This window comes from Cucurbita pepo, chromosome LG12 (genome assembly GCF_002806865.2).
Source record: "Cucurbita pepo subsp. pepo cultivar mu-cu-16 chromosome LG12, ASM280686v2, whole genome shotgun sequence".
Lineage (NCBI taxonomy): Eukaryota > Viridiplantae > Streptophyta > Magnoliopsida > Cucurbitales > Cucurbitaceae > Cucurbita > Cucurbita pepo.
Window position 1 is genome coordinate 8,900,013 of NC_036649.1, and position 22,480 is coordinate 8,922,492.

The 22,480-nt window shown below is 37.2% G+C and overlaps 5 protein-coding genes across 8 annotated transcripts; 1 reads left to right on the plus strand and 4 right to left on the minus strand.

Annotated features, from left to right (window-relative positions):
- Positions 1–3,832: 3,832 nt before the first annotated feature.
- Positions 3,833–6,482, minus strand: LOC111807231 (putative kinase-like protein TMKL1). Its single transcript, XM_023692864.1, has 2 exons — positions 5,065–6,482; positions 3,833–4,635 (listed from the first exon to the last, which is right to left on the minus strand). The coding sequence occupies exons 1-2, from the start codon at positions 6,455–6,457 to the stop codon at positions 3,995–3,997; spliced, it is 2,034 nt and encodes a 677-aa protein (XP_023548632.1). The 5' UTR covers positions 6,458–6,482; the 3' UTR covers positions 3,833–3,994.
- A 29-nt stretch (positions 6,483–6,511) lies between these two features.
- LOC111807233 (pentatricopeptide repeat-containing protein At5g48910) lies at positions 6,512–13,373 on the minus strand. 2 transcript variants are annotated; one of them, XM_023692867.1, is made up of 5 exons: positions 13,306–13,373; positions 10,224–12,422; positions 9,623–9,774; positions 7,402–7,480; positions 6,512–7,037 (listed from the first exon to the last, which is right to left on the minus strand). In XM_023692867.1, the coding sequence occupies exon 2, from the start codon at positions 12,233–12,235 to the stop codon at positions 10,304–10,306; it is 1,932 nt and encodes a 643-aa protein (XP_023548635.1). In that variant the 5' UTR covers positions 12,236–12,422; positions 13,306–13,373; the 3' UTR covers positions 6,512–7,037; positions 7,402–7,480; positions 9,623–9,774; positions 10,224–10,303. The 2 variants fall into 2 exon arrangements, with proteins under 2 accessions (XP_023548635.1, XP_023548636.1); XM_023692868.1 differs by having other exon boundaries at positions 10,224–12,447; positions 13,306–13,355.
- Positions 13,360–17,236, minus strand: LOC111807238 (thioredoxin-like protein 4B). 3 transcript variants are annotated; one of them, XM_023692873.1, is made up of 5 exons: positions 16,924–17,233; positions 16,306–16,447; positions 16,042–16,199; positions 14,648–14,714; positions 13,360–13,791 (listed from the first exon to the last, which is right to left on the minus strand). In XM_023692873.1, the coding sequence occupies exons 2-5, from the start codon at positions 16,435–16,437 to the stop codon at positions 13,693–13,695; spliced, it is 456 nt and encodes a 151-aa protein (XP_023548641.1). In that variant the 5' UTR covers positions 16,438–16,447; positions 16,924–17,233; the 3' UTR covers positions 13,360–13,692. The 3 variants fall into 3 exon arrangements, with proteins under 3 accessions (XP_023548641.1, XP_023548643.1, XP_023548642.1); XM_023692875.1 differs by having other exon boundaries at positions 13,361–13,791; positions 16,832–17,236; XM_023692874.1 differs by having other exon boundaries at positions 13,361–13,791; positions 16,306–17,235.
- Positions 17,237–17,302: 66 nt separating this feature from the next.
- LOC111807237 (INO80 complex subunit D-like) lies at positions 17,303–20,076 on the plus strand. Its single transcript, XM_023692872.1, has 3 exons — positions 17,303–17,564; positions 18,066–18,544; positions 19,554–20,076. Exons 2-3 carry the CDS (start codon positions 18,069–18,071, stop codon positions 19,801–19,803), a joined length of 726 nt encoding a protein of 241 aa, XP_023548640.1. The 5' UTR covers positions 17,303–17,564; positions 18,066–18,068; the 3' UTR covers positions 19,804–20,076.
- Positions 20,077–20,378: 302 nt separating this feature from the next.
- LOC111807785 (ribosomal protein S6 kinase 2 alpha-like) lies at positions 20,379–22,262 on the minus strand. Its single transcript, XM_023693654.1, has 4 exons — positions 22,134–22,262; positions 21,805–22,023; positions 21,537–21,624; positions 20,379–20,926 (listed from the first exon to the last, which is right to left on the minus strand). The coding sequence occupies exons 1-4, from the start codon at positions 22,260–22,262 to the stop codon at positions 20,457–20,459; spliced, it is 906 nt and encodes a 301-aa protein (XP_023549422.1). The 3' UTR covers positions 20,379–20,456.
- Positions 22,263–22,480: the final 218 nt, after the last annotated feature.

The window sequence follows — 22,480 nt, forward strand, 5'->3', positions numbered from 1 at the left end:
TTTTTTTTTTTTTTTTTTTTTTTTTTGAAACTTTCTTATCAAAAAAATAATGAAACTAAACCTGAAATGGTTATCAAACGACCCTAAGTTACTTATAATGCCAAGTTAAAGACTCGTTTCTTGAATTATGGAGACATGATGAAATGAGTATGTATATAAATAAATTGTAGTGTGGGTGTGTACAAAATATTAGGTATAGTTTCGTATTCGCTGTATGAAAGCTGCTTGAATATGTATTTTCTTGTAATTTTATCTGTAAAATGAGATATTAAGTTTGTGTAATTCTTGAAGCGGGAGACCTGTCTCGAAAAGCTTAACTGTTCTTTTCCAAGAGTTCACATCAACGGTAAGGTTTGTCACCTCGATTTCGCCATCTGAGGCTGCAATATATTCTAAGGGTTGGGCTATTCGACCATTAAAATGGTATGTGAGTTGGGTTCAGAGCGTCTTGAGATAGTTTGGTCCAGGTCCATATTCGGTGTCGACGTTTGGTTCACTATTTATGCTGTGGGGAGTAAAAGGTTAGCTAAGACAAACCCATGACACCTATTTTCTCTTCATCGACAATCAAAATTCATAACTTAGTAAATTATCATCTATTATGCTATAAACGTAGACCACTCGAAACACTAGCTTTCGAGCCTTTTTTTTCGTCACGTGTCAATTAACCCTATTGAAATTTATGGTGCAACTTCCACTTAGCACACCTAAAAATTATTCAATCATCGACATAACTTCCATCACACACACCTTTCGTAATTGTCCATTCACAGGCTAACTATGATAAAACCAACATATCATGAACATCAACCTAAGGACATGTAAGCATTTGATCTAGAACCCTTTGACATATCTGCTGCTCGGTTAGAACAATTTTTCTTCTTAGAACCTCTAATGAAATTATCTCCGGAACTCTACCAGACCATTATGACCACTTTTACTCTTTAAAACCACCACTACTCGATCTTCCTTTTAAGGCCTATGTAACTCAAATTGTATCAACACGTTCTTGATTTGCACTTGTCAAAATAAAAGTCGATCATTCTATCAAACACGTCAATCTATACGAGACTAAAAAACGTTTCAAGACGAGGATTACAACACTTGTTTTTCATATTATATTGTTCATAGCTTTGAAGACAAGGATTACAACCACACCATAACTTATTTATACACAACAACACATATCATCATACAAGTAGTCAATTAATTTAGTCCTTGTTTCCAACACTTATAATCTTGCCTAATACACTCACGATGAGGAATTTGTTCATCTGGGAATCTTCTCCCTTTGCCTTCATTTCCATTACTCTCATCATGAACCTCTTGATTCTCTTCAACTTTCCCATTAGTAATCAAGCAAGAGCTTGTCAATAGCAACACGAACATGAACACGACCGCTACGACCTTCAAATTCCTCGACATATTCTCCTCGGGTTTGCCTTCGTTTTTCCTACAACAAATGAACAAGAAGAAACTTGTTAAAGCATGCAAGAAGATGAACTTGATAAGGATTCAGCTCTTCTTACCAAATTCTTGAGAAAGTTAGAAGGGTTGAAGGCAAGAGAAGTATATAAAGAGAAAATAGAATGTAATAAGGTTGTTGTTCTTGACAAGATCAAGTGGGTTGCCCATAATTGGTAATAGAGGAAAGGCTATTGCATTGCTAAGTGATATCAAATCAGATATGCACGTATTTGTTCTTCATTTGTGCTGATACTCAACAAATGTTCAAGTTGAAAAGTGGGTGTGTCTATTTGTATAGTAATATTAGGGTAAATATGAAGGAGATCCAAATATTCAACACATTAATTGATTTGTAATAATCACAGGAAGATATAGGAGATGAGATCTCACATCGGTTGAAGAGAGGGACGAGTGAGACTTTGGGTCCCGAAGATGATGAATTGTGAGATCCCACAGCGGTTGGAGAGGGAAACGAAGCATTTTTCACAAGGGTGTGGAGACCTCTCCCTAGCATACACGTTTTAAAATCGTGAAGCTGACGGTGATATGTAACGGACCAAAACGGATAATATCTATTAGCGGTGAGCTTGGATTGTTACAAAATGTTTATTACAAAATGTTTAGGAAAAAAGTAATAAAATGAGTAACATTTTAAGAGGTCATTTGATGGGAGGTCTCATTTAAAATCAATGTGCTCGAGAGACTAATACATTACTATTTTGAGAGATTCTATAAGGTACTTTACTCACTCAAAGAATTGTTAGAAATGCGATAATAAATGTCGCATTTGTAGCCAAAAGATAAATCATTAATATAACGATGATAGATACACGAACAAAATCGTGGTCGTCCATTAACTTCGTGAATAAAGTTTGGGCATAGCTCTCTCAAGGTGTAGCCCTAAAATGGGTAGCTCATAATGTAAATTTGATTATAAATGTCACTAAAATGGTGAATATCCATAAAGCCAATTTGATTAGAAATTTGTTGTTGCTCCCACTAATTGAGTTTTGTGCCTTAAATAATCACTAATGGTTGCCATTGCATACTATCAACTACTATACTTATCATTCATTCATGATCGTATTCCTTCGATGCAATCGTATATACCTTGCAATAAACGAAAACGCCTCTTTGAATCATAGATTTGGTTGGTGGTATCACTCATTAAAAAAAAGTTTTAAGGCTTCGATTCTTTTTGGCTAGATTAATAAAACTACCCTTCAACTTTGATATTATCTAAAAAAATATTTCTTAAACTTTTAAAGTTTCGATAATACCATTAAACTTTCCAATTCGAATGAGAGTGATCTCGAGAATAAGATAAGATTTAAAGGAAATGAAATTTATTATCTATACCAACAAGGTGTATCTTTCTTTTCTGTGGCTCAATCATAAGAACTTCAGGGTTAAGTGTACTATTTGGAGTAATTTGATGTTAAATGACCTCCGACAAATTTTTCTAACATGCATGTGAGCAAGGGAAAAACATGTTGAAATGATTCATATTGATCGGTAGGAATAGTCTTGACTATTAGAAGATTAGGAGTAAGTAACATAAACATGTCATAGGGGAATACCGGGGTCATCTTACTCATAACGTAACACTCAAGGAAAAGTAAAGAAGAATTAGTTGTGAACTAAAAGAACAGTCATCCCCCTGAACATGGTTCAACTGGTTCAAATATATATTCTCGACTAAGAGGTTAGGGTGAATTTTTTTTTTTTTTTTTTTTTAAAACTATAAAAATAATAATAATAATAATAGCCGTTATTTATTTAAAAGTATTGACAGCATAATTCCACCAAAGGCGAAGTAATAATTTCTGTACAAAGTAAAGACAATATAATGGTATTGAGCCCACATGCATTGAGTATAAAGGCAAGTAAACATGGGACACTTATTTCCTTTACCATGATTTCTTTGGTCCCTTTGGTTCTCTGCAATTTCATTTAAACTAATGCAACTCATTTTCCCGTTGGGGCGATTGGGGCGGTATGTTCGTTCAAACTCTTGCCCACGATGTTGAATATGACTTTATTTTAAAGTTCAACATGCAAGACGAAGATTCGAACTTCTAAACTCGTAATCAATGATACACATTTATCAATCAGGTTATGTTTAAGTTCGTGATAGTCGGATCAATATACTTATTGCAACAGCCCAAGCCACCATTAACAGATATTGTCCTCTTTAGTCTGTTATGTATCGCCGTCAGCCTCACGGTTTTTATAACACGTCTACTAAAGAGAGGTTTCCACACTCTTATAAGGAATGCTTCGTTCCTCTCTCCAACCAATGTGAGATCTCCCACTTACGTGCATGACATGTGGTATTAGGGGCATTAGATCATTGGAACCAAACTATTTTTAACCACAATCACTTGTATTACTAGCATGAATGAACGCTATCAGCATGTATTACAATTAAGTTCATGTTAAAGTAAAATGTAATAAAATAAAGTGAAGGGGGGGAATATAATGATATTAGTGAAGCTCATCATGATTTGAAGAGGCAGAAAAGGGATCAAAAAGGCGTACCAATTTCACTTCTTGTTTCAGTTGGGCTGTACAGAGCAGATCTGTTTCTTGGTCTGTTCTCTTCCAGCTGCTTCACAACTTCATCCATGGAGGGTCTTACGGAAGCCACTGGAGCACAGCAGCCCATTGCAAGCTTCAATGCCTGAACGATTCCATCTTCCATGAGACTTCTGATCCCTTTCAACACCTCCACATCAAAAACCTCCATTGTTGTCTCCTCCAAAACAGCCACTTTCACCATTGATGGCAGATCCACAAACTCTCCATTTCTTCCACTTTTTCCTGGCTTCTTCCCAATCAGAATTTCCAATAGCAAGATTCCAAATGCATACACATCTGTTCTGGAATTGCATTTCTTCATCCTTTGCAGCTCTGGTGCCTTGTAACCATCTGATTTTGCAAGCGACACGATTTCGTCAGCTACCGATGGTATCATTAGCTTGTCGAGCCCGAACTCCATCAGTCTCGCTGCAAAGAAGTCATCCACAAGCACGTTTTTTGATCTAACGTTTCCATGTGTAATGGGCACTTCAAGACCTGTGTGAAGATGAGCTAGTCCTCGGGCGATGCCTAATGCAATCTTGTGCCTCCTAGCCCAGTTCAACACTGGTTTTCCTGCTCTAGACTCTGCAATCAATCATAAAGCAAACGTTCAATGTTAAACATCCTCGATTCATTTGTCATTTTAATGTTTCAGACCAATAGTTATCTTGTCTAACAACTTAACACATTTGCAAGGCTTGTATCAGGACCTGAAAATCATCTAGAAGTCTTAGAAGAGTATCAATCTTCAAATTTACTAAAACTTCGAATATCAGATCTTCATTGAAGTGGTGGCCACTTGCAACAACATGCAGCAGTAAAATGTTTTCATTAATGAATATTGGTTCGTCATTAGAAGTATTATGATTTAAATATACAACTTCAAACAGCTAGACGCTTAGAGTATTAGGCCAACTCAAGATAGTCATTGCAAATTGCTGATATAAAAAGCAAACAAAAGAAACTATTCTGTAACATTCAGAGATAAAATGAAACGTAAGAGAATGTGCATACCATGTAGACAATCATGCAAAGTTCTGATAGGGAGATAGTCATAAATGAGGAGCTTCTCTCCTCTCCTCCCTTGATAGAAAGCTCTCAATGGAATCAAGTTCTCATGACGGATCTTTCCCAGCTGTTTAATCACAGACAAACAAGAATTTCTGTCTTTGCAACTACCTTCCCTCAGCAGTCTAAGAGCAATGGTACTTCCATCAGCAAGCTTTGCCTTATATATAGTGCCATAGCTTGTTTTCTCCATAACCTGCCCTGTAGCATTCAAGACATCATCCAATGTCAAATGCTCTCCACCCTGAAACAAAATGAGCTTTCCATCACTGCCGCCATTCTCTTGATCTTCTCCTTCCTCAATGTCATCTTCACTCTCACTCCTATTCTTCTTCTTGTTTTGCATATAACCAATAAGCAATGACGCTAAAACCACCGTCCCGGTCATCAAGCCGATAACAAGGCCAGCAATAGCACCTGAACTCAAATGGGAAGGTCCTGCACAACTTTTCAAAGGCTCCCCACAAAGCCAAGGACTGTTCCCTTCAAAAGCCTCAACGCCAAACTTTGAGTTAACAAAAACAGGCAATATTCCACTGAAATTGTTGTTTGAAAGGTTCAACTTCTCCAGCTCTAATTGGCCTAAGCTCTGTGGGATTTTTCCAGACAACAAATTCTTTCCAAGATCAAGCTCTTTCAGACCCTGAAACCTTGTAATGAATTCTGGGAAAGTACCTGAAATCTGGTTGTTGCCCAAATCCAAAGCCTTCAAATTCTTACAGGTGGAATTTGGTAAAGCCGGCTCCGACAGAGACCCAGATAATGAATTTCCATGAAGCCTGACAGAAACAAGTTTATCACACAGATTCCAGATCGACGGTGGAAGAGCTCCGGTCAACAGATTGCTACTCAAATCAATGTCAGAAAGAGAGGAGCTGTAACCGAGTTCAAGTGGAATGGTTCCAGTCAAAGAGTTTATGCTTAGATAGAGGCTTTGGAGCATAGTAAACTCACCAAGCTCCTTGGGCAATAAACCAGTAAGATTAGCAGATGGAAGTTGCAGAGAGAGAACATGAAGAGAAGGGTCTTTGAAAAGAGTGAGATTAGACCACTGTGGAGAAGAAGAATCACTGCAGACCAGAAGAGTTCCACTAGAGAAGACCCATTTGAGTCCCCTCCATTGACAAAGAGGCAAAGAGTAATTCCATGAAGATAAAAGTAAGTTTTGAGTGTCACCTTCAAGTGAAGCTCTGATCTTTCCCAAAAGAAGTAGAACATCAGAAGAAACAGAAGAGGAGGAAGAAGAAGAAGAAGGGAAATGTAAGGAATCACCACGTACAGGGGCTCTGATCAATAAGAAGAAGCAAATGCAGAGAGAAAAGAGCTTTAGAATCGCCATGTATGTGGTGAAAGAGTAGAGAAATAGGAAACTTAGTAAAGTGTGGTTTTATAGAACCACCAAGAGAGCTTTTTTTTTTGCTGGAAAAGCTGACAGACTGTTGACTATGAATGAACTGATAGTCCATTTACGCTTCCTCCCATATTCTCCACCGTCCGATTGTACAAGACAAATATCAGACAGATTAATAGCATCTTGGAAAGGCAGACCTGAAATGTATTATTTAAATTATTTGCTGTGTTTTTCTGTATTTTTCATCTGTTTTTTCTGCACGCTTGCCCTTGAAATTTGCATATTTTCAGTTCATTTTGTTGTATTTTTCTTTTTGGGTTTTATCAAATTTGGTGTGGAGATAGAGGAAAGAAAGATTTCCCATGGAGCAGCTCACCAAGTTTCGTCCTTTTAAACGGATAGTTGCAGAGGAGCAGCCTTTCATCACTCGAAACATGTCCCCATGATCTTTTAATTGGGAATGGTGATGAAGATCAACGGTAGGTGTGTGAAAGTGTAGAGTCAGGTTGATGGAGCTCACATGCAGAGTTGTGTTTCTTCTTTCGGCTGTGGGCCACCCTTGCTTGCCCTATACAAAGCACGGTTGGAAATTGTTGGGTTAGGTTGAGGATTTTGAGGCAAAGCTTGGGTGTTGCAATTAAGTGATTTTATAACAATCTCTAATTACCAATTGAATGGTTACTTGCGAAGAACATTTAAAAACATTATTGTATGTTATGCTTCTTAAATTCATTTTTGGCTCTCAAGCTTTGACTTTCAAATAAAAAAAAAATATCTTAACTATTGAGCAGCTCCGAGTTATGATCTACCTTATTATTATACATGCATATTAGTCTCCATAAAAGGTTAACTTTAATAAGGATTCCTCTATTAATCTAAATTTGACTAGAATCATACTTAAATTAAGATTAATTGAGGTGTGTATTATTCACCTGATACAAAAGCTCTCTGTTGAAATTCGCATATGTTGGGATTGCTCTGACAAACATCATATCCATCTATCGAAAAATCCTGCAGATGACAATCCATCGAAGGAGATAGAAACAATAAATTCAATCTTGTTACAATATTAATTAGAAATTGCTTGGATCTTGTCAAATCCCCAACTAAATAGACTCATCCAACTTACAGAATCTACGAGAGCTCCACTAGAGAATGACTATTATAGAGCATGCGATTCAAGATCTCCAAAGTAAGAAAGAGAACAACACTAATCACTCATAAAACATGAATCATCAATTTAAACAATATCAGCATTTTATTTTGATTCTTGATCTTATACACTTTTCCATATTAGTGCTTATACTCAAAAAGAGTTCTAGTTTGATTCTTTGATCCACAATTAAAAAAAATAGTTTTTAGAATAGTAAACTAATGGATTAACTTTGAAACAGTAGATCATTAATCACTAAGAAACTACTATTCTTGCAACATTCAAACAAAAAAAACATGGTTCTCCTACAACTTTTCATATTCTAATTGTAAGATAAGATAACGTCCTACAAGTTTATTATCTTTATGGCTTTTGTTGATGTGTTACCAAACACAATCTCTACCTTTTTCCTATTCAAATTCACGCTAATGTTTAGCAATCAATAATTACTTTTCTATAAATAAATAATTGTGTATCTTATTATAGGACGAAAGGAAAAGCACTATATATGATCTTTTCAAAGTAATCTTATTTCCAATATTATCTTTTACCACTTATCACTTTAATAATGAAATTTGGAAATATGGTATACTTTTTAGACCGAAGATGATGAGGCAATACTAAGAGTTAGGGATTCAATATCCAGCCGTAAAAAAGTTAGGGTTGTAATATAAAGTTTGACCACAATAACATGGAAAAAATCTAATGAGTTAAAAAGTTAGGATTGCATTATATTCACGACCGACCGAAAGTTAGAGGTTTTACTATTGTTGAACTAAAAAATTTAGCTAAATAAACTAATCTCTAGATCTTCTCTAGAGACTCGAGAAATGTAAGGTCAGAATAAAAATCAACTAGAACTATTTTTTGAAAATCTATTAAAAGTGCATGAACGAGTTCGAACTACTAAACCTGGAATAGTATTTTAATCAAAAGTAATTCAACAATTCCGTCGAGAATGGGCAACCAAACCATTACCCATCTCTATTTCAAAGTTGAATTGTAAAAAAAAAAAAAAAACCTCCCCCAACTAAATATAGGAGTTTTGCTAGAGAAATCATTTAGTAGACTCGTGTAAGTTTCCCTTTTTCGTAATGTGCAACAAAAATTAATCTAATGCTTGCTTGAAAGGCTAAAATATAATTTTGGTCCATGTAATCGGACACTTGTTCAAGCTTATTCCTGAAATTTCAAATATCTAATTCAATCCATATACGTTTAATAAACATTAAATTTAGTCTTTTGAAAGTAACTTTCTCAAAATTCGTCAAATAATAAAAATAATTTTCATGCAAATATAAAAAAAAAAANAAAAAAAAAAAAAAAAAAAAAAAAAAAAAAAAAAAAAAAAGCATGAATATGTTTGAGAAGTTTATAAGTGCCAAAATTTAAAATTTAAAATAAGGTTTAAATATAAATCAAAATGATTGAAACAATAGGTCATAAAGAGGGTCTAAAGGACTACCCATTATAGGGGAGTTTAATAATTTATTCCCAACTTATCTAACTTTTTAAGTCCAACAAATAATTTCAAATCAACTTTCATTTTTATTACTTTAATCTGCAAAGTTCTTTTCTATTTTTGAAACATAGTTAAAAGATGAGTAAATCTCATAAAAAAAAATACATATTCTTCAAAATAGTATAGAAAAACAAAAAAAGAAAGAAAAGAATAGGCCGTTGAAACAAGGGCTTTTGAATTCAAAGTGAGAGCTCATCATCACCTTTTTCGTATAGCCAAACCATAATTTGACTGGCCCAAGAAAGTATTAACAAAAGGGGTTTTCATTATGGCAAAACTTTTCCATGTAAGAAGCATCTTAATGAGCAAAGAAGGAAGAATAATGCTTCGATTGTATCATATAGGCTATCCTGTTTTTGTGTCCCAGCTTAAAACTAAAACCAAGCAAAAACTTTCCAGCCAATCAAAATCTAGTTTGAATCAGAAAGAAGACAAGACAATTATCAACATGTTTCAATTCAGGAACAAGTTTTCTAACCTGAATAATGATGCCAAAACTTCATGCTTGTTGCTTTCACTTTGCTAAAAAGTTTTCCCCACAGCTTTTGTGCTTCCCTTCATTTCAGAAATCAGCAACACAATTTTCCTTTTGATAGATTTTGTTCAGCATGATGGAAGCATCCACATTACCTATTTGATGGGATTGAAATTGATGCAGAATTATCAGTACTCAAAGATAAGTGTCGAGGAATAGCATGTACAGTAAGTAATTCAGCTATGATAAACAACATGAAGCAAAAAACAAGAATTTTTCAATGAGGTTCACTTTTGTCTGCCAAGCTAGGTTCGAAGTGAACTTCGGGATGAGGGCTGATTCAGTCCTCATTGAGCAAAAATTCCCTAGAGCTATAGATATCCAATAGCCTCAGAGAAAAATAAAGTTTCAGCCTCTCAATCTCTTGCAGAGATAGTGCAGTATCATGTAAGCATGAGAGACTCTTTGATGATTTGTTGGGGTGAGCCATTAGTATAATTCTGGCTCACGCCCTGGTTATAAAATAACGCAAGTAACCAGTGATGCAATTCGGTGAATAAATAAATCATTCCATGAGACAGATGACAGAGAAGAATGGACCGACTTTTCCTTATGATCTTCACAATGACTACTCGATCTTCTACAGTTCTGTGCAAAAGACGATGGTCATTTGCCTCTGAGAAGTTACCAATAATCCATACATGAACATGAGCCATGGTCAAAATGATGGAATCGTTTTCTGTCCCGCACGATGATTCGACGCTTGTAAATCAAGGAGATAAGCTTTAATGAAGCATGACAATCTTCACATATACGTAGGTTCTTAACAATCTTAAGTGGATATTGTGGGGCTGTACTGATTAGTCCAAAGGCAACTGCAATCTTCTCACTGTGATACTGCAAGGCCCTTGCCTTGTGTTCTTCATCCGCATTGAGAAACACTTCTAAGGTGTTTGGTCTGTAGCCATTCAACCTTAACTTCATGGACATTTCTTCCAACATGGCCTGGATTTCTTTGGCTCTAGGATGGGAATCGTCTTCTACGAGAAACTCGTGGATTATTCCATGGATCTCAACCCAACTACACCCAGGGTCTTTTCTAATGTCCATCCCTTTCATCTTCATCCTCACCCCTGCAACTGCCTCCCAATTTCCCAATGAAGCATACATATTTGACAGAGCAACATAGGATCCACTGTCATGAGGAGCCAACTCCATTAAAATCTCAGCCACACGCTCACCCATTTCTATGTTCTTGTGCATCTTACAAGCACCAAGCAAAGCTTTCCATATTACATCATCTGGTGCCATTGGCATGTTTTTGATAAGTTCCTCAGCCTCTTCCAAATGTCCAGCACGGCCTAGTAAATCGACCATGCATCCATAGTGTTCAATTCTTGGTTGTAACCCAACCACCTTAACCATGTGGCTGAAGAATGATCTACCCTCTTCCACAAGCCCCGCATGGCTGCAGGCACTCAAAATTCCAATATAAGCAACATCATTGGGTGTCACACCAGCTCTTTCCATCAAATGGAAGTAATCGATTGCATCCTCTGCGCGACCATGCATCGCAAATGCACTGATTATGGCATTCCAAGTAATGGCATTTCTCTTAGGCAGCCTCTCAAAGACCTGAAGTGCCTTCTCAATGCTCCCACATTTGGAATACATGTCCACCAGAGCAGAACCAAGCACATCATCGATCTCAATCTTATTCTTTCCTGCATATAAATGGATCCATTTCCCCAATTCTAGTGCACCTATTCGTGAAATGGCAGGCAAAACACTCACCAAAGTCACATAGTTTGGATCAATATTGGAAATTTGCATTTCTTGAAACATGTTTATGGCCTCTATGAAATGCCCATTTTGTGCATAACCCGATATCATCACATTCCACGATACCACACTTCTTTGAGGCATTTCGTCGAACAGGTTTCTAGCACTTCTGAAATCCCCGAGTCTAACATGGCCATCAATCATTATATTCCACAAAACAACATTCCCATCTTGTCTCCTCTTATCTACTTCCATTTGACAAGACCCATCAAAATCAACAACACTCTTACAAAACAGAGAATACGCATCTTCCATGAGCGCACACATAACATACATCCGAACGAGATTACTAATTACAAACTCATCCCCATCAAACCCAAACTTCACAATCAACCCATGTACCTGTTTCCCCTCTCGAAGCCTCGAAGCTCTAGCGCAGGCCTTCAACACGGAGGGGAAAGTGAACCGATTGGGCTTCACACGCCCATCGCACAACATCCCGCGAAAGAGCATCAAAGCCTCCGATTGGTGATGCTCGTCGTTGCTCTCAGCAAGAACTCTCAAAACGGTGTTCCAACAGAAGCAATTGGGTTCCGGCATCTGATGGAAGACCGCGCGGGCATAATCGATATCGCGTCGCGAAGAAAATGCACAGAATCTGATCACTTCAGCGGCCGTAAGAGGGTCTTGAATTTGACCAGTTTTGATGAAAACAGCGTGGAGTTGCTTCAAGTCTCTGGCTGTTTTGCATGATGTTATTGATCTTGGGAGGACTGATGACGGTTGAGCTGAAAAACTGACGGTCCCATTTGGGTTGTAAAATACGGAATTCATGGGAAGTTGTCGTCAAATTTAGCTTTGGGTTTTGGGTTGAGAAATGAACAGAGAGGAAGATGATGAGCAACCAATGGCGGGAGGATTCAGTGGCCTGGCTTGCCTTGGTTCGTGGAGTTCTTCACAGAATCGTGTTTTTGATGTCTGCAATTTCGACAATGGTCTTTGATAATCCCGCGGACATTATCTACAATAATATCATTCTACGTAACCTGTCGCTCCATGGAGATTTTTTTGGTATTATATTTTATTTTTATTTTTACATTTTATTAAAATAATATATTTTTTAAAAATTATATAAAAAAAATATTGTATTTTTAATATATATGTAATTTGGATATCTNAAAAAAAAAAAAAAAAGTAACCTCGAACCAATATTTAATAATAAGACATTTTAATATATTTATTTTAAATTTTTAAATTTTTTATTATTTATTTATAGATTTTTCAAAAAATATCCAACATCGACACTTTCGTTAAAACATCATCGGCGTTTAATACAATGGATGGATTGGATAAGATTATATTTGTTGTAAATGCATACTTAAAAAAAAATGACCTTTTAAGCTTGATAGAATAGTTTGTTCATGCACTTTTATATACTTAATTACTTTAGATACTTAATTACTTTAGATTAAACATTAATGTGGTTTGATCTTAGCAGTTATGTTCGTTAAATTTTATTTAATTTATCGATATACAAACACCTCATTTTAAAATTATCCCTAAACTTGAACCTCTAAAAAAAATTAGGTTAAAAGATTCTTTTACCATAAACCCTATACGCCAAACCCTAAACCCTAAACCCTAAACCCTACAACCCTACAACCCTACAACCCTACAACCCTACAACCCTACAACGCTACAACGCTACAACGCTACAACGCTACAACGCTACAACGCTACAACGCTACAACGCTACATTTTTTTTTTTTCCTTCTACTAATGAATATAGTAAAAGATTAAGTATATTTTAAACATTTTCATCTAGTCAGTATTTATTGACATCATTTCTTGTTGCTTACTGGGATGATGCAATTCATATTAGATGCTTAAAATAAGAAACTAACCTCCATGCTCAGACTCATGACCCAGCTGATATCCATAACTTGGAAGCTGGGACCTGCTCAAAGGGCTTCATGGTTGATATCAACAAGTCAGTTCTCACAGCACAATACACCAAATAATAGAAAGACGTGATGTAGATACATAAAAACTATGTGAATCACAGAAGAAAAAGACATCTCTTTGAACCATTCATTCCATTGCTTCCAAGCGACGAAAACATTTTCTATTTTTGTTGATGAGATTTTGGCAACATTCTTCGCAGAATCTCGATTAATGAAATTCACCCGAATTGGACTTCACGAGATCAACTGATCCGATCAAACAACTAGTTAAATATAAACTAGGAGGCAGGAAAATTCAGTAGGAACCTTTTGGTGCCAATTCGTCTCCTACACGTCCTTGTATAATAACTGGTATTTTGGAATTCGCTCAGGAGGCAATGGACAACTCACAATGAGCTTGCCTTTCATAGCTCCCCTAAATATTGCCTGACATGAAAAAAAGGAAGAATGTTTTCAAGTCCGTTACCAAAAGAATGCATACATGACAACCAAATTACACATTATCTGATCTGACATGAAATTTGAATGATAAAACAGCTTATATTTAGTGAAAGACCAATATAATTGCTCAGTGTGTTCAATGTACCAAATTTCCTGAAATAAATCCAGAGCAGTACTACCCAATCACCAAAATTCAACAATCTGTAGCTTCTCGTTTATGTTCCAAAAACAGAGGACTCTGCAGTACCTCGACGTGACATGAGCGTGAAAGGGGTTCAAGAATCAGTTTTCTTTTTATAAGGGCTTTCCTGTTCATGGATTAACGAAAATGTGCAAAAGCTCTATTTGCCTCTGCCATTCTATGAGTCTCTTCCTTTTTACGTATGGCATCGCCACTCCCTTTGGCAGCATCCACTAATTCGGAACTTAATTTGAAAGCCATATTTCGACCCGGACGTTTTCGGGATGCCCCTAATAACCAACGAATGGCAAGTGCTTTTCCTTGTGTGGATCCTATTTCAATGGGAACTTGATGAGTTGATCCGCTTACACGTCTTGCCTTTACTGCTATATCGGGAGTTACTCCACGTATTGCTTGACGTAAAACAGATAGTGGATTTGTTTCTGTCTTTTGTTGAATCTTTTTCATGGCTCGATAGATAATTTGATAAGCCAATGATTTTTTTCCGTGTTTCAGAATACGGTTAACCAACATGTTAACTAATCGATTACGATAAATTGGATCGGATTTTGCAATTTTTTCTTCTGCAGTACCTCGACGTGACATGAGCGTGAAAGGGGTTCAAGAATCAGTTTTCTTTTTATAAGGGCTTACACTTACCTCCACAACATCGATAAAATCCTGCTTTTCGTGAAAAGCACCAATCCACTTTGTATGATCTGCAGTCCTGCATGTCAAAAGAATACCCTTTCATCATAAAAAAGACGGAGAATAATACATAGGAGGCATAATTAGATATTCCTAAACCAAAATACTCAATAAAAAAAAAAAAATAATAACTCTTCAATTGATGAAAAATAAACAAGATTGTAAAAGACTTTCAAGAGAATACTTCAGTTCAAAGGAATTAAGATAGTAATACCCTCAAAACTGGAAGATCTCTCTTCCTCACGAAAAATTCAGTGATTTTCTAATGAATCTAATCAGAACTCCCCAAAAGAGCACAAATAAGATTAATCCACATTATTTTAGCTTTAAAGGGAAGAACCACCGGAAGAGCAGGTGTTAAGTAAATATGTCAATTGAGATACTAGAAGCTAATGGAAGAGCGTTACATAAAGAGGTCATTTGCATATTCTCCTGGATTCTGAGCAACGTGCAACATGCAGAAGAAACAGAAAATTGCAAATTACTTATTTGAAGCTTGTCTTCAGCCCACTTAAATCAAATACCAAATAAAAATATTGATTTTGAGGACATTTACTTCCCCAAATGACATTATAAACACTTTAAGAATGGCCTTATTATGAACCGGGAGATCTGCCAAGAGGGACTAGGTCACTCACACTTCAAAACTCATATGATGGAGTAACTATCTGATCTAACAAACATACGGGGGCTAATAGGTTGAACTAATAATCTCTAAGACATTTGCGGGCTAATAGCTTGTTCCTTCACATCACAACTAAGCCAACCCCAGTTGCTCATGTTTCTAATTTTTGTTTCATGAATTATAATTCAATATAAAAACATTAGAAGAATACTACGACAACAAAACGTGTAGAAACAACACAAAAATTAACAGCTACAAGAAAACATTCTATTATACACTCTACCACAGTATAGCTTTTAAATTTACTCAGAGTTGTCTTCACCATAAAGATGAAGTATTGAGGAAACAATTAAACTTGATAAAACGAAGATAATCTGAGCATCCTCTAGAGTTGAGTCTTAGAGGTTCATTTTGTGTCTAATAAGAAGCCAATACTTCAATTGGCAATAAGAGATGCGATAAGTTATTGGGCGGATGACGCATCCTCACAAAAATAACCAATTGTTGCCCTTCTTTTTCCAATAAAAATAAATACTCTTTCTTCTCATTTCAACAGCAACTATTTGCTAATAATCCCAAGGGATGTTAAGTGCTCTACTGTGACAAATCCAGTAGCTAAGGCCACACAGATCAACCATATGCAATGTTACATATCCATACTAAACATATTTGAACAGAAATCAAGCAATAAATTAACTAAGACCAGCAGGATAAAACTCACCCTGAATCCATCTTCATATGATGAGCATTGAAGAAGAAAACAGTGGACGGTATAAGAGTTATGTCAAAGTACTTGATGTAAACCTGTATTTCTTCTGAATCAATATCAACCAGTGCTATCAAAGAAAACTTCGACACTTCTCGAGCGCACTTTGCAAGCTAAATCATCAAAAGAGTGAAACATAAGGAAAACAAAATCATAAATTCTGAAAAAGCATATCAATCATGGAAGATGAAAACAGAATTCAGGGAATTGGTAACACACAATATCGTCAAGGAGGAGACAAACTGAATCGGAGCACCGCCCAAATCGGAGAATGAGAACCTTATCAATAGTGTCCCTAATGATGGAATCCACTTCTCTCTTCGTTGTTAAGGTCCTTAAAAGATAGCTCATCCTCCTTCTCCTGCAATCCGCCTAAACGAATTTAGTTAAAGAAACAAAACAAGCTTCATACACACCCTAGGGTTGTCTAATTAAACTTTTTTTTAACTATTCACACATATATAATGCAACTCTTCATATCTTTACATGTTCCACAGACCATAAACTAGCTTGCAAAAACTAAAAACAAAACAAAAACACCCCAAAATCATAAGTTATAGCAGAATACGGTAGATAACAAGAAACAGAGAAAGACGTGCATTTAACATACGATTACACGGATTACAGCAATTAAAACCTACAAAATTTAAAACATACTAACGCCATAGATTATCAACCAAAAAATTGGAACGAGAGAGAAAAATTAAGATTAAGGGCAATCAGGAAAGGTAAATAGCAACAATACCCAGATACTAGAAATTAATTCAAGGAACAAACAAAGCTTAATCAAGAGACAATGAGGAGACTTAATGCGCGATGAGAGGAAGAATGTAGCACCGGGAGATGCAGCTATCGGGAAAGACGAATTGAAACAGGTGGGTAATGTAGCGTTCAAAGTAGCTGGAGCATCAAATTGTTCGAAATAACAGGCATGGTTGAGGGATTAAAGGCAGCGAAGAGGATAAAATCCGATTGGGCGGTGGCTATTGGGTTGATTAATCAAGTATTTGCGGAGGAAGGACGCGCGATCGCGGCTGAAGGCGGGGATTCTCTGGTTCAGTCACGTTGGGGGAGGCAATAACAAGGTTGCGGACGACTTATATATTTATTATATTATATGTACATTTTAATTTTAAAAGAAATGAGGAAATAATTATAATTTTTTTAAAAAAATAAGAAACAAAAATTATTATATATATATATGATTTTTAAAAATTATTGTATAAAAAAAGAAAAAAGAAACCCTAAATTCTGCGCCCCTTATCTTGCTTCGCCCTCCCGTGCCGCCGCCACACAGTTATCAGCACCGGTTTGTTTTTCCCTCTTCGCTGCAGTCGCACGCTGTCGCCCTCCATCGGTAACGTCCGTTTCTTCCTTCTCTTCTTATCTCCCTCTCTGCCCCATCCTCGCCGGCACGACTGCCCAGTCTTCTTCTTCTCGTCGCCGACTGCCCACTGAATTTTCTGCTCGTCGCTAAGGTGCCACTCTGTCTTCCGAAACCCTTCCCTCTCTCATGCTCGTTACTGAGTTTGCATGGATTTTTTTTTTTTTCTTCAATTCAAGCAATTCGTAAATAGGGTAAAATTGGAAGGAGGTTAAATTTGATCTAAAATACTGCCAAGTCCGACCTATTTTCGACTGGTTTTTTTTGGGTTAAGGAGGTATTTTTAGATGATTGAGGAGTTTGCTATGTAAGGTTGTTTTGCTTATTTGGATTGTTCTACTTGAGAATTATGTATTCTGGAAAGTATCTTTCTTATATGCACTCATTTTCAGCCGGTAGTTGAAGTAAATTTAGTATACATTTTGATTTTACGTGAATTGGGGGATTGAGTAAAGCATTTGATAGAGTCTTGGTGCTCTATAGTCTTCACGAAGAGAATAGGGTGGATTATGCAGTTATGCGTTTCTATAGAATTGTTCTACACCCCCTGCAAATTGCATTAGGAATAATTGTTTGGAATGTGACAACTTGGTAGGTCATGGCAGAATCAAACTCGCCTGGTTCGTTTCAATCTCCTCCTGCTCCCCCACATCCTATGGTTATTGATGGGGCGAATCACGATCTAGCTCTAGCCTCTTGTGAGTTTTTTACTCGTCGAGAAGTACTCGAGCGTCGGTCCCGGAGAGTGAAACAACTTTGTCGAGTATATAGGGAACTGTACTGGGCTTTAATGGAGGAACTCAAGCGCAAGTACAGGGAGTATTATTGGACATACGGCAAGAGTCCATTTAAGGAGGACGAGAAGGAGGCTGAGGGCATTGGTGATTATCCAGAGGGTATTGGGGAGAACGGAAAGCTAGGATTAGGTTCCGTGACCGGGAGCGATGAGATTAGAAGGTGTGATGTCACAGGTTGCAAGGCGAAGGCGATGGCATTGACAAAATACTGTCATGCTCATATCCTCTCGGATAAAAAGCAGAGGCTCTACAAGGGTTGCACCTTTGTAATCAAGAGGTTTGCATTCTATATCAATTATTTTCGCTGCTTAGTAATACCATGAGTTTTCTACTTAACAAGCAATAGCCATAAATATAGACTCGTCTCGTATTGATATCATTACGACGATTTATAAATATCTTGAGTTTCTTTTTTTCTCTTTGGACTGTCCTAAGATATAATTTTGCTAGAGCTCGTCCGAGTAGATCCTAAGGATAAAGGCTGTGTAAAAGCTTTTCTAATGCTCAAGTCTTCCCAAATTCCTATTGTAGAATGTAGCACCATTTCCAATCCTCTTAGTTAAAGAACAATGGTTATCATCTATCTACTGCTTGAATTTACCAAGTGAAAACCATGTGGTAAGAAACCAACCAAGCTTATTACAATATTTACAGGAAATTTATTGCCCCATGGCCTATAGGCTGTTTTTTGTGTCCCAATCCCAAATTATGAGGGCAATGTATGTGAGCTGAATCTAATTAATGAAATGCAGCCTCCCTTAGGATCTGCTCTATTACGGCCCAAGCCCACCGCTAGCCGATATTGTCCTCTTTGAGCTTTCCCTTTAGGCTTCCCCTCAAGGTTTTTGAAACGCATCTGCAAGGAGATTTCCATACCCTTATAAAGAATGCTTCATTATCCTCCTCAACCGATGTGGGATTTCACATGCTCCTTCCCAAAGAACTCTCGAATATTTGTAGTGATCCTTGTCATTCCCTCCGTACAGTTTAATGATTTTTGTTATAATTGAAAGGTAGTCAACATGGTTGAGCTGAATTAGATGGTCACACCTTTTGATTGCATTGATCCGAAGTTGATGTCCACACACTTTGGTTAAGCTTTTATTTTTCATTTGGGGTCTTTTGTACTTGTATCCTTTTCAACTCGAAGCAATGTACATTGACATTTGGTATGATGGGTAGGCATAGATGTGTTGTGTTGAGGAAACTTTTTTTTTTTTTTTTTTCGTTTTTCGTTTTTTCGTTTTTCGTTTTTTCGTTAACAAGAAATTCTCTTTCATTTGCAGTATGCAGTCCGGACCGCTTCTATGTTCAAAGCCTGTTTTAAGATCTACTGTTCCTTGCTACTGCCCTGGTCATCTACAAAAAGGTGAAAAGTGTTTAGCTAGAGATTTAAGAAAGGCAGGTCTTAACGTCTCGTCGACTAGTAAACTTCGTCCTGATTTCCATGTATTAGTAGCTGAATGCGTTCGCCAAATACAAGTCAAAAGAAGGGCGGCGAGAAAGGCCACTGCTGTTAAAATCGAAAGCAACTGAGAAGGTGAAGACTAGTTGTTAGGCCCCTCAGTTTGAATAAGAACATGTTGCAGTTGGTACATGTGTATTCAATCCAACCCGAAACCCCCAATGGAAGAATTGTTGATAAAACCAATTTTCGTGTACGATCCAATCCCTTGTTCCTTCCTCTCCCTCGCTGCACATTTGTTGTGTAATATTCGAGCATATGGTCGATGCAATGTGCCGATGATTAGCAGATTGCAGGGATGTACATTCCTTCTCTTGTTTTTATGAAAGGACGATTTAGTGTCAGCTTCCTTCTCTACAGGGTTTGATGGTATCATTTTTCCCAACTTGCAATAAAGGATTATAATCAATAGTTCGAGACGAAAATGTTTGTATTTCGAGTTTTAGTATGAAAAGTAAATTTTTTACAAGGTAACTAAAAAAAACAATACTCGTACAAAATTGTTTCGTTTTCCTCTACCAAATAAGGATGTTGGAGTAACATTTCTGCAGACCATCTTTGCTTAGGGTCTCTTTGAAAGCACTTTTGGAGAAAGTCCTTTCCTCGTTCGGACAATCCCCTTGATACGGTCGGAGTTTTCATCTCGTTTACAAGTTTCAACACATCACAGGTAACATATTAATCAAAACACAACCCAGAGACCAAATATCTAGGGTGTAATGGTCTAGGGTGTAATGTCACCAATAAAAGACTTGGGAGACATGTATTCACGCGTCCCTCTAAAACTCGATTTATAACCAAAACTCGACTTTGGTCTCTGTTCTTTCATATACATCTTCGAAAGGCCAAAGTCGGCTATTTTGAGATCGGGATTGCCATGTTGAGAGGGAAAAACAAGGACATTAGAAGGTTTGAAATCACAATGCACAAAGCCTTTGGAATGAATACAAGAAAACCCTGTAAGCATCATACGAAGATACCCTTTGAGCTCATCCTCCGGCAGCTTCTTGCGTTGGTTGATAAGGTCATCCAAAGACCCACCGGCGGCGTACTCCAAAACCAGATTGTAAACGCTGCACTTGCCGTCGTCTTCGGCGGCGACTTGGTGGCCGATGAGCTGAAGGATTTGGGGAGAGCCGATGAATTTGGACAAGATGAGGACTTCTTTGTTGAGTGAGTAGGCCACCAAGTCAGCTCATCGGCCCAAATCCTTGGACTAAATTTAAAAAATTAGAAATTATTTGATTTAAATATCATTTTGATTTTGTTCTATTTGATTTATGAAATAATCTCCCGTTTTTTAATTTAAAGTAAAAAAATAATATTTATAAACTCAATTTTTTTTAGTTTGGTTATAAATTTAAATTGAAAATTTTATATCTAATCAAACTTCAAATTTTTAATTTTATATATAATAAATTAGTGAATTTAAAAAAAAATAATTTGATTAAAAATTGATAGATTTGACTAAATAAATTTATAATTCAATAAATTATTATTAATTAAGAAATTAAGAGGAAAGAAAGCCAAATAGCAAATAACCTAAATAGTTAGAAATTAGGAACACCATCGAAATTGAAGTTCAAAGTAGAAGAAATGGAGTTACCTCAGACATGGCAGAATGAGGAATAATGTTGATCTTCTTCGTCCTCTCGGCCCAGAATGTTGTGCACACTGACATTGGAACAGAAGCTAACGACCTCTTATTGAGCTTGTTCATCGGAGACGGCAATGGAGGCACTCTTTTCCACCAAATTTTCCATTCTCACGCCTGATTTCACAGTTCATACTCCTCGCTAAAAACGTAGATCAGATTCTCCTGCCCAACGCATTTCATTTCCATTCTCACGCAGATCGCTCGGCATGACGGAAATCTCGAGGAATTCCATGGTCTGCACATCAATTTTCCACAGAACGAACGAAGGACCGGGCAGGGGAGTTACAGAGTCCCGCCGAAAAAAGGCGGTCGGTGCAAGAAATTAAAAATGAAAAGATAATTCCAGGAGGTTGAAGAGTTTGGACTTCACTCCATACATGTAAGAAGGAGTGACTTCCGAGAACGTAGAACTTACCTTCGAAGAAATCGGAAGAGAGAGAGCGCGAGGAGATTCTGGACCTGAAATCCGGGGCCAATGGCGAATAGAGCTCCCAAAAATCAGCGTCCGGATCGTAAATCTCGACAGATAAATGAGTGGCCGCCTAGCAGTCGTACGCCTCCGACGACGATAAACTGGAGATTCGACTTGGATCCGGATCGGAAAATTCCGAGGAGAGGATCCATCCGTGCGAATCTGAGAGGCGAAGTGATGGTCCAAGAGGGATTGAAGATAGGAGAGAAAGAGAAGTGAGGCGCGGTAGTGAAAAAGAAGCCGTCGGAGCCAAGGAAGGAGGCAGGAGAGACCGGCACCGGAGGGAGGCGGAACCAGAGATCAGAGAGAGGATCGAAGGCGAAGAACTGATTGTCCTTCGAGTCGGAGGTGAGGTTGGAAAATTCAGCCACTGGTGAAAAGAGGGGAGCTCGAGAGGGCATCAATGGCGGCTACCACTAAAATAGGTATTTGTTATCCATCAAAACTCCGGGTTTGCAACCATGAATTTGTGCAAACTACACCACTTCTAGTTCCGGATTTGCAACCATGAATCTGGTTCCAAGTTTGACACCAAAAATTTACACAAATTACCACTCCATTTATATTTTATTAAGAGCAAATAAACACATAAGCACTTAAATAAAATATAGGATAACAT